General features: G+C 48.2%; 3 protein-coding genes across 3 annotated transcripts; 1 reads left to right on the top strand and 2 right to left on the bottom strand.

Moving 5' to 3' along the window:
* Nucleotides 1-2457: 2457 nt before the first annotated feature.
* On the bottom strand, nt 2458-2885 carry N7471_003538 (uncharacterized protein; the record flags this gene model as incomplete). Its single annotated transcript, XM_057276258.1, has 2 exons — nt 2458-2570; nt 2621-2885. The coding sequence occupies 2 exons, from the start codon at nt 2883-2885 to the stop codon at nt 2458-2460; spliced, it is 378 nt and encodes a 125-aa protein (XP_057140896.1).
* An 827-nt stretch (nt 2886-3712) lies between these two features.
* On the bottom strand, nt 3713-4834 carry N7471_003539 (uncharacterized protein; the record flags this gene model as incomplete). The annotated part of the gene is made up of 4 exons (XM_057276259.1): nt 3713-3829; nt 3875-4089; nt 4137-4236; nt 4283-4834. The coding sequence occupies 4 exons, from the start codon at nt 4832-4834 to the stop codon at nt 3713-3715; spliced, it is 984 nt and encodes a 327-aa protein (XP_057140897.1).
* A 7945-nt stretch (nt 4835-12779) lies between these two features.
* N7471_003540 (FoF1 ATP synthase subunit delta/epsilon) lies at nt 12780-13291 on the top strand (the record flags this gene model as incomplete). Its single annotated transcript, XM_057276260.1, has 4 exons — nt 12780-12876; nt 12967-13055; nt 13114-13203; nt 13259-13291. The coding sequence occupies 4 exons, from the start codon at nt 12780-12782 to the stop codon at nt 13289-13291; spliced, it is 309 nt and encodes a 102-aa protein (XP_057140898.1).
* Between the last annotated feature and the right edge of the window lie 1786 nt (nt 13292-15077).

A 15077-nucleotide genomic window follows, 5' to 3' on the forward strand; every position in this document is an offset into this window, starting at 1 on the left:
GGGCCCATCAACACCCTCCCGGTATTGAAAGCTGTTGGTCGACGTGGCACGATTACTGTGTGTTACAATCCAGTTCTTCCGGTATTGTCAAAATTACCTTACAAAACATACAGCGATGCTTGGCGGGAATAAATGACCAAGCGTGACAATACAGTGCGGGGAACTCACAGATTTTCCCCTCATCGGAGCTGATACCCAATTTTGCTAACCCTGAGCCAACCTTGAGCCTACCCTGAGCCTACCCTGAGCCTACCCTGAGCCTACCCTGAGCCTACCCTGAGCCTTCCCTGAGCCTACCCTGAGCCTACCCTGAGCCTTCCCTGAGCCTACCCTGAGCCTACCCTGAGCCTACCCTGAGCCTTCCCTGAGTCTACCCTGAGCCTACCCTGAGCCTACCCTGAGCCTACCCTGAGCCTACCCTGAGCCTACCCTGAGCCTACCCTGAGCCTACCCTGAGCCTACCCTGAGCCTACCCTGAGCCTACCCTGAGCCTTCCCTGAGCCTACCCTGAGCCTTCCCTGAGCCTACCCTGAGCCTTCCCTGAGCCTACCCTGAGCCTTCCCTGAGCCTACCTACCCTGACATGACCCTAAGCCTATACCGATCCGAAAATGAGGCATCTTCGAAATACTAGTTTGAGTTCTGTTGGTTCCTTACTGAGAAGCCAGAAGATCGCTAATACAAATCTCTATATTCGTTGCTTTCTATTGGGTTTGTGTAAGGACTACTACTTTTACATGTTGTCCATATCAAGATTCCATTTTCTTTCGATTTTATCACCGTAACTTGAATGAAATGCCGACGTACAACGGAATTTGATTGCGATAGAACCCAGTGAGCTACAACGAATAGACAAGGCCACGCTTGACGCGCAAAGTACGCCCTACTCAATGATCAAATTATCTTGGTACACCCTCCAATACTCGTGGAAAATCGAACTTCCATTCCTGTATCACACACATCTCGTCACCTTGGACAGCGAGGCCCGCTTTCGAATCTTCACTGCAGGCTTGCCTTGTGCTTGTGGATTGCCACTAGCTAAACACGCCGATGGGACTTCGGACGAAGGCGTCGCATCCAATCCAACCTAACGGCCTCTGCGGCAAGGGCATTTCACCTCTGTCGCATCCTCTTATCATAATTAATCCGACCGCGTTCGTCAGGCGGTCCTACTAGCAACGACACCTGTGGTCCGTGGTATATATTTCGTATCCGCACTCAAAGGGTCATCTCAGTTCGTCCCGGGGGGATTGGAGGTAGTGATTTTGCGTAAGCGTGTGCACCATAACGAGTACTCTTTCTCTACGGGGATTCAGAACCATCATCCAGTAGTGATACCAGTTCAGAATCATTTTTGGCACTTTGGCGGCCGGACCGGCGAGCACTTGGGGCCATTCTAATGCGTGTAGTGACTGTGACAATTGATGAGGATTTTAAAATGTTCCAATTATTTATATTTAAGATACAGTACTGTAAAAGGGGAGAGGACAAAGAATCAACGTCTCCGAGGCTGTCAATGACATCTGTTTTCGACCTTTCATCGAGCCACTGATTTGTGTGTCCATTTTTCGGGAAGCATAAATGCACACTGCATGAGTATGACAACTTGGAACAAAATATTGCGTCTATCTAAAACATACGTCATGGGACATTTAGAGCATAAAGCTAGAGATGCGGCAAATTTTGAAGCGACTTCGTTTGCTATTGCAGTGACTATTTTTGAGGGACTTTCAAGGTAAAACAACCCATTGGGGCTTCAGCAGTTTCTCGGCTAATTATCAACATGAAAACAGATCACTCTCAATCCTACGCAGCTAACACTCATAGATGGCCAATTTGGGACGATTATATACGCTTGTTGCATCATAAAATCGGATGTTAGTTTCCTCAAATCAAGTCTAACGTCTCCGCAGTGCTCTACTGTACCACTCAATTTGGAAAGAGCTTGCCCATAGGATTCGAGGTTTTATGTACACCACAGGGGCTACATACTCCTCGGTCGGGCACTGGTTGCTCCCAACTGATGTGAACAGGTTGCTACATGTAAATGTCCTCACAGACGCATCAAAAGCTGATCAAGTGTGAAGGACAGGTGGAATCTTCTCATGTCATGCTTGAGCCTACCACAAATCTTTTGTCACGTATGGCAATTGTAAATTGAGAGATACCAACATATACATGTACAAACTGTTTGAGAAGCGGATGTTGTATGTGAAAAGGGGATCCTGGGCACGAAACTGGGGGGAATTTATGACTTCCTGCGTTACTTAGCTGAAGTTTATGACCGTCTTACATGTATCTCTATGTGATTTCATCGGCATAAGTACAGGTCTCAAAAGCTCCTTCGTGCACAACGTCGACTGCATATGGGACATACCAGGTATGCACTATAGAGCTCAATGAAGTCTTCTATACCTCCCGGATATTAGATTTGTCACCGTTTCCCCAAGAGTTCATCTCAAGCATCGCATGTCGATTTGTACATCTTATACTCTTGTTCGCCACTGACGCATTTGTTAAGAGGAGCCTCGATCCATTCGGAATGACACTGCAGATTGCTGTAAATGTACACTGAAAATTTGTTAGTGGTAACGTTTAGTCTAAGAGTTGCCGGGACGTACGAGTGCATCCTGATTCGATAGCTTCGACACTCACGGAGCGGACCGTATCGTAGTTAACCGATGGCTCACATGAACCAATGTAATCACCGTAGATACCTGCCTCGCCAAGGATACTAGCACGACAGCCGGGCTGACCCCAAGCTCGGAGTTGCGCATATCGATGGACAGGGTTGCTTGTGGCAGCAACAAATCCAAGGAGGGAGACTGTCAAGGATAGAGTAGTAATGTGATACATGCCGTTCGTGGTGGATGTTGTAGATAACATCTTTAAAGTGATGTGTTCTGTGGAAATATGAAGGCAAATAACAATCGAAGGATAGTTCTGTATAAATAGGTTATTGGTCCCGAGGGCTAACTGTTCGGCTTGAAAGGTGGATGGAGGTGAGAAACAATGGAGTTGGCATGAATAAGCTCGTATTCTAACAACCCTCCTAGTTTACGATTGGCGAAAGGAACCAATCGGAGAGTAGTTGTCCCTCACTCAACTGTAGGGTGCTCAACGATCACTAGTCAGCCTTTGAGGGTAATAAAAGCCAGAGAATTAGTATTCACCAGTTGTTTTCGTTTCCCAGTATTCACCCTGCAGTTGAAGTCTACGTGCGACATATGTACAGTGCTTCTGGGACATTCGTATTATTTTGGTCATTATATTTGTTCTGTTTCTTGCCTTTTTGATGCTTAAAACCCTTCTCCTGTGGAAATTTGGCAATTCAGTACTGTTGCGATCCCAAAGCTCATTTTTGAAGAGCTAGGTCCTTTTTAGTAGAGTGATCACGAGCCCTTTCGAAGCGTGCTTGAGACTTCATTGTCAAACCGAGATTAATGCATGAAATTCTTATGACTCAGGTTTCCGAAGGTTGCGAACGTCACCAAAGGGCCACGATAATCGATGTCAGCCTTTAATTCCGCACCAGTAACGTGATCTTAACTCTGTAGCAGCAGGACATCTTTCAGTATAAAGAGAAACATGGTACCCAGAAAACAAAAGGGGGACGGCAGGAGACGTGTGGAATATTGTATATTGATGTAACCGTACGACCATGACGAAAACTTATAAAATGTCCATGGAAATGTGCACCATATCTTAGCCCGTTAACAGTTCTTGAATTCGGAATTGTAAATGCAATTCACACTACTGGAGAGGAGAGCTGCTCTTGCCAGAACGACCAGATCATCGCTTGGGCGGTGCTTCGCCGCCAAGAGGGGTTGCTACTTGGAATTAGCGAAATACGATAGCTTGCTAGGAGAACTTACATTTCTTAGAGACTTGATTGTTCCTGCCGTCTCGGTAGCGGACAGAAATCCCACGGCAGCGGAATCGATTGGCCATCGCTCCAAATCATTCACGCCAACAACGCCTTCATCTTTGTCACATTTCTGCATGAGCCGCATCGTAATCAACGGAAGGGCCGCAATATATGCGGCTTCGGATTGATCTGGTGTACAATCTACACAAAGGTCCAAACACGCTGTGAAATGTCAGTCAGATAATGCAAGGATGGGGCCACCAACAAACCTATCTTGATGATCCCGTCAATACCAAGTAATATATCGTCACAGGCCAGAGATTGATGCGCAAGACCAGATAAAGCTAAACAGCGGGCACCGTCGAGGATCTAAAATGTCAGGACAACTGCATCGATAGGGCCATGATGGACAAACCTGGCATATAATCGATCCCAATTCTGCCTCGCTGGGATAAACAGATGGAAAAGCAACAACATGCGCGAGAGTCAGCGGCAAGTCGTCAACCAAGAAGAACGCGAGATCTTCGTGCATGTAGCATTCATGTAAGGAGAGAACGTTCCTGTGTTCAAGACGTCCGAATCTGTAGATTAATCTTCGAGCATTTTCTTTTCGATAGGTTCGGATGGCTACCATGCGAGACGGACGGGTGCGGCGTGTGGCAATTGTAACTTTGCCAGCGACCTCATACGTAATGACTTTCCGATAGGTATCCCACGGCGACTCCTGCCTTACGATCAAGACGGATGCAATGTTTTCAAGACCACACAAGAGGGGTAGACAAAGGCTCTTGGGAAGACCCGTGACAACCTTCGATCTGCTGCGGCGGCGAGGTCTGGTTGGTTTCGTGTTGGCCGCCATCTGACTCTCGCAGGTGATGGGGGTTGATATCGAGATGGGGAGCTGAGATTGAGCTTTGATAGTGCCAAGGTCACATATCATGTTTTCTTTGAATGGGTTAGTTGACATGATGAGAGAAGTGTGTTTTCTCGGATTCAATACGTGCAAGAATTAAGAGAGAAAGTGGAATTCCATTTATTTTGTAGGCGCAGTGTTAAGTATAGGACTCTCGGCAATGAGAGGAGATGGCAGCTTCGACTGACTGTCGTAAGATGAGGCCGATGAGCCACAGCGCTTGCATACAACTGTTAACGGCACGTGTATCCTTTTACAACTGACAATGAGCTGTTCAGCCATCATGAACATGAGTCTCGAGCTAATTAAGAATTCCATACGACTCGACACATGACCGCACTACTCAGCATAACTCAACTTCCTCGGGATCTTGTTACCCTTAACAGTGCTAGGAAAGCTGTCCACGGACAAATTCTAGGTTTCCTATGACTGACAACGCGCCAAAAATAAAAAGACGGAAGCTATCAAACGAGCCAGAGTCTGCGGCAGCTTCTTTGTAATGGCGGCCTCATGTTTCGCTCATGAGTCAACGAGCGCATCGGATCAGGCATGGTATGGTTATTACAGTAATTGGTAGGCTCATGAAATGGCAAACTTGCCAGTAATTATTGCGTTTCACAGAGGGAGTTTCACTTACACGGCCATGTAATGATCACTCGCAACTTCTATGCGACCAGCATCTAGTTGACGCTGCAACGACCATATTGGTCAGATGAAGAAAGAGAATCCGGTGGACTTGGTTATGGTTAGGTATGCCTTTGACTTGGAAGCTCGCCTTTCAGCACGGCGAGTCGCTCTCACACAATTCTCCGACGAATACTGGCACGGCTGATTTGGGTCTCGGCGTTCTAGCTTTACCTGTCTTACCAATACTAGAGTCTAATAGAGTCTACAAGTGATGCCATAATGAATCACTTGAATTAATATGCTGACATTTAGTCTCAAAATGACTGCCAAACCGCCGAGTTATCAGGACCAGCAGTCACGAGCTGATTAACGGAATAGCACAGATATTTCAATTCTTGTAGAGCACAGAGCCATTGCAACACTACGAGGGAAGCGGGTTGAATAATGTAAAGAGTGGCTGGTTTTGATATTCGAGGCAATTCGACCTGCGAAAATGCTAATTCTTCATCATCCCCGATTTGTCTGGTACAAGCTGTCTGATTTCTCTAATTTCTATTGCATTGAGTGGAGAGCAAGATTTAGCTGGTTTTCACATGTATCTTTTTGCTTGTCGAGTGGACTAACATCACACACGAAATCGTTCGACCCGTCTTCGCACCTGAAAGTCCCTTGGTAATGGACTGATAGATTTGAAGCTTAACGGGTTCTCATGTATCGATTATTGGTTACATAACACTATATTTGCTCCTCAATTTCCAATGACCAGTTATGCTATCAAAATACAGCCAGCAAGATTAGAAGAACGAGAAGCTTCTCAGTCATACAGCCGCTCCTCGTCCGCAGCAGCACACTTCTGGCACTTCTCTTCTGGCTGTGTTGGTGGGGAATCAAAATCGGAGACAGCGTCTGGTTCCATCTCTTTCCTCGCGATGATCTCTTCGTACCTGCTCTGTAGCAATTGGGTGACGAGATGCATAGTGGCCCACTCCCTGGGGGGAATGGCGTCGGAGATCAAGATGCGGTCGGATAGCGTTTGTAGGTATTGAATTGTATCGTTGACCATTTTCCTACTGATTTTTATATTGCTTGGGGGTCTCTTTCGATGCACCAGTTGTGAGCGGCCCGGTATTTGAGAGGTGGAGTATGAATGTCGGTGTCGCTTTCGTGGGAGGGTTGAGGATTCGGCTGCTCTCTTTTTCGCGTTCAGAGGGGGCAGGTCTTGGCTTTCAGTCTTTATGACGCTTGGAGACAACGTAGAGGCCCCTGAGCTAGCAAGAGAGGTAGCGACGGAAGTAACTACCTCTGTAGCTACAGAGCCAGTGGACTGGTCAACAGGCGGCTGTAAAATCTTGCTTGTGTGACCGCGATTCCCGTGGATGAATTGGCCAACGACCTGACGGAAGTTTTCAGCTGATTCATTGCCTTCATGAAATAGATTTGTTAGTCGGTGGATTTCTAGAGAAGGGTATTTAAGATAACGATACCAGTTTGACATATACGTCCATTGTGACGTTCTTTTTCTAGGATATCGGACCTCTTTGATACCTGTGATAGGTTGTGATCCATGATTGGTTGTCTTCGCTAGTGATGGTGTTGTACTGGTAAGTTATTGAAGCAAAAGAAGGACACGAGAGCATCGACCGTGAGGACAATCATGACCTTTTAAATGTTTGGGGCTGAAGCGGTCATGCCCACCATAGCCACAATCGAGGTTTTGCGGGTTACCATTATCAGCACCGGCTCCTAGGAGGACTATGGATGTCAATATGTGGCCACAATTGTGGTACGTACACCAACGATCGAATCAATAATGTTTTAATCCAGTTGTCGTATCCACATGGTGCTCAAGCCACTAATTGATTTGAAGTATATTCCCAGGAGCAACATGGCTGACAGGTTATATTTGGCCATGAACAGGAATGTGTGGAAGGGAATTGCATCTCTGACGACTTGGGGGTTGCTAGAGGGCCATGATTCAGCCGCGCCGCGCAGCCACGATAATGGATCCGACTGGCCAAAAGTCTGTTTTGTGCTTCCAGGAGCACTGAACGCTATAGGTTCTTTGATCATAATCCGCTGGTATTGTGCCGATATGATAGTATCTTTTGAGTGTTCTCATTCCAGCACCTTTCGCGATATAAGGGTAGTGAATGGTGTCAGAAAGTTGAATCAACGTTGACATCAACGTTGACATCAACGTTGAACATAAAACACCATTGAACACCAGCAGCATGTTGTTTTCCGCCCATAGAAGATATCCATCTGAGCCATGTTGGTTTCCTTGCCAATAGTGGGACTTTGTTAAATTTGCCACTCGAAACTCGTTTCCTAATCGGCCGCGTTGGTTCACCTAACAGTGACGGTTTTGTCATGGCTTAGAGACGCATCCTACACTGGCTGTTAAACACAAGCTCAACAAAAGATATAGAAAAGAGTTGACTACATCTTTCTGGGGGCTGTTGGGTAGGTTTTCAATCAACAGCAAACCGTAGTTTCCTCAAGTACAATGTATCGCAAACAGACCAAGGCAAACTACGTCGGTATCAGAAATCTTCCGTCGGTGTTCGTCCAAACTTGAGAAGTGATATGCGCAACCACGACACATATTAAGGAGGATAATAATATAGTAGCAGGAAAGTAAATCCTGGGAACAAACGGGTGATTTCCGGGGATCCGTACTAAGAGACCGGACACTTCTTTAGAGGCCATCGGCCTTGAGCATAGGAATAGTGCTTCAATTTGAAACATACTTATCTAGTAAAAGCTCCGTGGAATGCCACTAAGACACCTAATTAAATGGTATACGGCGCCGCTCAGTATCAGCTGGGTCATCCCTTTGTAGAGGCAGCATTTGCGTGAAGATCACCTAGCACATATAACCTTACAGTACCCGGGGATAATGACCTGCTTCATCCTTCTGCGTCCCAATCTTTACTTTGCTCAACTGTTCCCTTGAGCGACACCTGCCTCACCTTTTCACGCCCACTAAATCTGCCCTTGCGGACACAAAATGTCTCCGAGGACTGCCGCCGCCATGATACGAATGCGTCTTGTCATTATTTCCCTTACCATCACTTGGCTGGCCCTTGCTAGTCTCAGTTCGGCCATTGTACACTTTGCGGTCATCCTGCGAGACCGTGCAAAATCCGACCTCGTCACCCCGACCGACTCTATATTGGACATCACATTCCAAAATCTCATGGACAACGTCGTCGACGGCATGGTGATTGCGGCCCTGGTTTCAGCCCTGTTTTCCATCTTCGGGTTAATCCTTGTGATCTACCCGAAGTGGCTACAAGAGAACTGCGCCGCTCGGTTTTACTACGGTTGCATTCAAATCATCGTGAGCATGATCGTGCTCTCCTTAGGGGGTTGGATTGCCAGCCGCGTCCACGGCTTTCAGACATCCTTCGAATTTTTTGGCAGCGAGGACCACATTCCATATTACAATATTATGTATTATGGATCCGTTGGCCAGGCCGCTTTCGGATCTTTAGTGGTCATCGTGTCTTTTGTGCGTTTTGTCGTACGTGACTTACTTGGTCACTAGCAGAGAACGCGCACCGAGCCTACAACACAGTCAAAGTGGCGGTTCCAACTGCCTACTAGAGTAGGGCTGTGAAAAACGAGACAGCAGGTATTACGAATAAGAACAATCGCAGAATTTTATGATGGTTTTCGAAGAATGAGGGAGGTGGAGTCCATAAACATTAGAGAGGTGCGACGGATAGGTTCATGCAAAGGAGGGGCTTTACTGCAGAGTTGCGGAGATGATTTAGATATTGGATTTCCTGATTGGAATCAAAGCATATTCATCGCTTGATCGGACTAGCCGGTCGATATTGGCCGATATTGGAGCCGTGTTCTGAGTGGCTCGATATATAGGACAAGTGATGGTTGACGATCTTCTGTGTAAATATCCATCAACCTTGGTGTTCGTAAAGACTTCAAAAACTGACCCTGGGACATGTCAGTAGTCCAGGAATCACATAGCCAGAGGAAATCGTACGTAACTTATAGAACTATCCATCTTTACTTTTAGGAATTTAGTCACGTTCCTATGAACAGCTCTATCAGTGATAGGAACTCACATCCTAGCCCTAGGAGTTATCTTGCTGCCGGATACTTTAGTGCGGTTTATGGGGGCATACAAGCGGCTTCTAGGAGCCACGTAGGCCCCGGGAAGCCCGACGTAGTTTCTGGGGCTTTTACCTGTACCTCGGAGAATCAACGTCATATCCCTGTTGATAGCTTATTAATTCCTGGAGCCTTGAGTCCGGTTCCTAAAACCATAGGCTAGGCATCTGGGAATAATAAAGTGACTCAGATTTGTGCATAGGTCTGGAGAAGGTGTTTCGTGAGTTAGTACCCTACCCTGGGAGGCAGAAGATTGACTCCAGGATTCAGAGATACGGCCCTAGGAGTGCAAAAGCTCCCAGATCCAGGCAATGCGTTCCCCAAACCAATTTCGTGTTTATTCAGGAACGTAGAGTGAAGATCCCAGGAGTAGATTAGTTTCCTAGAAACAGGACATAGCCCCAGGAGCTAAAGAGGAATTCCCAGGGAATACACAGCTCCTATAAATGCTTTTGAGGTTTCCAGGATCAAGCTCTATCAGCCCTGGAAATGACGGCTTGGCCCTGGGAGCAAGGTAGCTCCCAGGGGCTTCAGTGCGGTTTCTGGGAGCAAAGAAGTCGCTTCCAGGAGCCAAATAGCCCCCAGGAAGCCCAAAATAGCTTCTGGGTTCTTGTACCTCCACCTCGGGGAACCAAAGTCATGTTCCTGTTGACAGTCCTATCAACTCCTGAAACCTCAGGTGCGGTTCCTGGGGCTATAGCTGGCCTTTCCAGGAGTCGTTGAATGACTCATATTTGTGCGCAGGTCTGGTAAAGGTATCTTGTGAGGGCTTTCCGCCATCTCAGAAAGCAGAATAATGAGACCAGGATCCAAAAGTAGGGCCCCAGGAGCACGGCAGCTCCCAGATCTAGCCATTGTGTTCTCAGAGCCAGTTCGTAACCAGTCAGGATCGTAGAGTGGATTCCCAGGGGTAGACCTCAAATTCCTAGAAACAGGAACTGGTGCCAGGAGCTAAAGAGAAGTTCCCAGGGAATAAACAGCTTCTATAATATCCATTGGCGTTTCCAGGATCAATGTTGTAATTCCCAGAGACAAATTAACAATGGTTGACGATTAAATAGATGAGCTGGTTCTAATACGTCGCGAGACAGTATGGATAGAATTGTCGAGGCTCTCCTGCCGACGCGCGAGCTGTGCTTTCTGCCAACAACGTCCGTCTTCGCGCTCCACAAGGCTCAGCTGAACTCGCTGTCGGCATTTACTTTAGCCGCCGCCGTTAGGTATGTGCGCTTTTATCTGCCGGCGCTCGGTTTTCGAGCTAAAAAATATTTGAAATGAAGCAGACTTCGAATAGCATTTTAAGGTACATTGACATCACTTGCAAATATGAAATGATCGCGTAGTGTTCTGTGGGGTTTGACGTTCAGAATTTAATTTATTTGGTTGCTAAGCTTGCTCCAAAACTCCATATCACCAGGATATGGAGTCACGTGTGACAGACAGTCGCTTCGCGAATTTCCCATTTCCGTCACGCGTTCGCTGTAATCTGTGATCACCTACGCTGAGTAGAATTCAGTCGTGCCGACCGGCGAAGCGGTGCGGAGGTGGAAGGGTCTCGCGGGAAATAAGCCCCTGCTACTCTGGCTGAGCGGCGTGGGCCACTCTGCTCAACTGATACCCCTGGGGATCCTACTGACCGCTGACGCGGGTGACTCTGATGAGGATCATTTGGTAATGAATTCCTCATAGTGGCAAGTTCTCTATTGGGAGATGATTCGCTTGCCGTGTGGACATGACGTGTCTCGGTATCCGACAAGGGGACTCGAAGTGGGCGAATCAAGGCGTCTAGAGTTCCTTCGTTTCGGCTGTATTTATCAGCATCCCGGCATTACAGAATTGAGATCATCCATACTTACCACGCGCAGCATGACATGCCAAATCCTGTACGTCGGTTTTCCAACCACTCTTCCGCGCAGGACAGATGGGAAAGCGCTCGGCACTGGTCGCAGCGTAGGATTACGCACTCGTGGGCTTGTTCCTCATCTTCGGCCAAACAAAACACACAGTGGATGTTTTCGAGCTCTTCACTCAAGCTGAGACTCCGGAGCGTCAAGTCTTGGATACCCGCCCAGATATTAGTGACCGACGTCAGGATAGCTGGTCGAGCCGGCGAAACGTGCCATGGAACACTGTTGGTCCGCAGCATTTCGGCAGTGACAAAGGGATTGATTGATTGCACCGGCTCGGAGCTGGCTGAGAGGCGCACCGGCGGGTCTTGTCTGAGCCCGTGAGTTGGTGACCGGTCAGTGCTGTCTGATGCTGGGCGTCGCCTGGAGGCTGACGATGTCTGACGCTGGCCCGGGTGTACCATGACTGATGGAGAGGCAATCCTAGATTCATGTTGCACTCGCGCCTGGTTGCGGACAGCTGCTTCATACCACTGCTGGCCAACTTGTTCGGCCTGCCGTTGCCGGTGCCATCTCGCGCAGAGGAATTCTCTGGCAATAGCGCAGAGCTTCGATTGCAAATTTGACAGGTCAAACGGCTCTCTGGCGACAGTGTTCAGCTTTTGATGGCCTATCTTGGTGTCTTCAAGTTTGATCGAGTTTTTGCACGGAGCGCCTTTTTTCGTCATCCCGCAACAGAAGCCAGGACCGCCATTGGGGCTGACTTCTATCTCGCAAACAAGAAACGGATTCCAAGGCAGCATGGTGGACATTGGGATGGTGGACAAAGGCAGAAAATGCTTCTGATAGGAGTTGGTGTTGGACAATCTCTGCAGCGTTCCCTCGCCAGCTTTATATGCCATCGCCATAATCTCCTTACCTACGTGGCTGCGTGGCTGCTGGCATGGGACGCCTTCCTTGAAACACTCGATACGTCGAAGAATGTATTCGGATGCATTATGCACAGGTATAGGCCGATCAGTGGCCTGCGAGAAGGGATAGAATTCCAGATCACTGCTGCCCAAATCAGCTACACTTGTGGCTGTAGATTGCGACGACCATGCATTGGCAAATGGATTGGCTATTGTTGTTGGTAGCATAGTCGGCAAAATTGCGAGTTGCCTCTATACATTTCGAAGTGCGTGCAGGTAGTGATTTGCTTCAATGCTCATGCGCTAGATGCGAGGAGTGGGTACTAAGATAAATTCGGTCCCCCGGGGCCCTTGACACACTACCAGGAACAAATTTGGCGTTCCCAGGAGCTTGACTCCAGAGATTCTCCAACGCCGCCAAAACATTGTTATCAGGGCTCTGGTGCTGCCGTGTGATTGCTACGCACCTCTCGTGAGATGGGTGTCCTCGCCAACCACGTTCCCTCCATCGAGCAGCTCAAGCCCGGTCTCGTCGAGATCCTTGAGGAGAGCGGCGCCACCAAGCAGTACTTCCGTACGTCCGATCCTCGCGCCCTGAGACATTCCGCAAATCTGGTCTCTTGTCAATTGGGATTAATCAACTAACAATGGTATTGTTGTATAGTGTCCGGTGGCTTCGCCGTTGTCCAGCCCGACTCCCAGCTCAGCATTAACGCTGTCGAGGGCTTCGCCCTTGAGGATTTCAGCGCCGACGTAGGTTATTTTTTTTTCGCAACGTCGCGACTCAAGCTAACTGGAACTTCCTTGCTAGTCCATCCGCGCCCAGATCGCCGAGGCCCAGAAAATTGCCAGCGGCAGCGGCAGCGAGCAGGATATCGCCGAGGCCAAGATTGAGCTTGAGGTATGAACCCGCGGTGACTACTAGACTGGTTAAATACTGACTTTTTCTCGAACAGGTTCTCGAGACCCTGCAGGCTCACGTCAAATAGACTTGATGTACATAACCATTATCGCCCCAACCATGAACCTGTAGAATTATAGCAATTCTCCCTTTCCCTCTAATTATACTTGTTTATTATATCATTTCTTCTGTCTATATTCTAAGCGGTAGAGGTGGGAGCGCAACTTCCAAGCTGCGGAGTGCTGGGCTACACTCCTAGCTGGCCACAGAGTTTAGCTGAGGCGACTATATAAAGGCCTCCGCACGTCCAACTTTCACACCTCACCTTCATCTACATTGTGATTACCACCTAGCTCCACCGCTGTCTAACCATGGTCTGTAGCAAGTCTTTGTTGCTGAAGTTACTGATGAGCTAATAAATCACAGCCAAATATCAGAGACCTCCCCAACGAGCTTTTGCTGGGGATTGTGGGGCATTCGGACGGCAGTGCGATATTTGCCCTCGCAAGATCATGCACAACTCTTTATTTAAAACTACAGCCCGGAATATGGAAATACAATATCGAATTTCAGAACAGCAATTTGCTGAACCTGGCCGCCAGAACCGATAATGTTGGTCTTGCAGAGGCTTTACTTCAGTACAACGCCAACATCAATGCATTTTACCGAGGCAAAACTCCTCTAATGAGGGCGCTCAAATACTCTTCCACTGCTGTGCGTGAGCTCTTGCTGAATCGTCGAGAGTTAGATATCAACATCCAAAATCAAGCACGCCACAGCGCCCTGTCGTATGCCATCCACTATGGAAATTTCTCCACCGTCAAGAGCGTTCTAGAACAGCCTAACGTCAGAGTGGACGTCAAGCACAAACACGGCCGAACGGCACTCCACCTAGCAGTATTCGCAGGCAGAATAGGGTTCGTGCATCTGCTACTTTATAGTGGCAGCGACCCTGATCTACAGGATGACTCAGGCCACTCGCCATGGGACTGGGCACGTCGCTTCAACAGGCCCGTGATGGAAATGATTTTTTCAAACGATCCGAAGTCCGAGGTATTTCTTGGTACTCAATCATCACAGGATGCTGAGCTACCTCTTCACCAAGCAGTATCCTATGGGTCGGTAGATGCTGTCAAACGGCTCCTCGGACAAAAGGGTCTGAATTTGGACATCCAGAACCAGAAAGGCTATACGCCGCTCCATCTCGCCATTCAAAGCAAACGCCTGGAAATGGTCAATTTGCTCCTAAGTCACCCCCGTGTCAACGTGAACTGCACAGACAAAGATGGAAATACGCCACTTTGGATGTCTACTTACTCGTCATGCGACGAGATAAGCGAAAGGCTGTTGGCCGAGAAAGACATTAACGTTAATTTTGTTGGAGGCCGTGGGAGATTCGAGACGCCGTCCACATCTCTACACCACGCCGCGACCAGACTGGATACCGTGATACTACGACAGCTGCTTGCAGTGCCAGGGATCGACCCAAATCTCTGCGTTGCAGGCCACTCTCCAATTTCCGTTGCCACATATCACGGACGCATGAACACGGTTGCTTGTCTGTTAGGTATGGAGGGCGTGGAGATCAATGGAAGGGATTTAATAGATCCGCCGATTTGTCGAGCGGTTGCACATGGCCATCACGATGTGCTCAGGCTATTAGTGCAACAAGGCACACGTCTGAACATCAATGAGAGCACCATCGCATCTCACGACACTGCACTCTGCATTGCTGCCCGTGGTGGTGACTTGGAGATGGTCCAGGCACTATTACGCCATGGCCAAATTGATGTCAACATCAGAAATCGATGGTTTGAGGATCCATTGATGCTGGCGGTCAAGGGTGGACATTTCTCGATTGTTGATGCACTTGT

The sequence above is a fragment of the Penicillium samsonianum genome (assembly GCF_028829775.1).
Source record: "Penicillium samsonianum strain IBT 33392 chromosome Unknown utg000002l_segment0_segment0, whole genome shotgun sequence".
NCBI classification, from domain to species: Eukaryota; Fungi; Ascomycota; class Eurotiomycetes; order Eurotiales; family Aspergillaceae; genus Penicillium; species Penicillium samsonianum.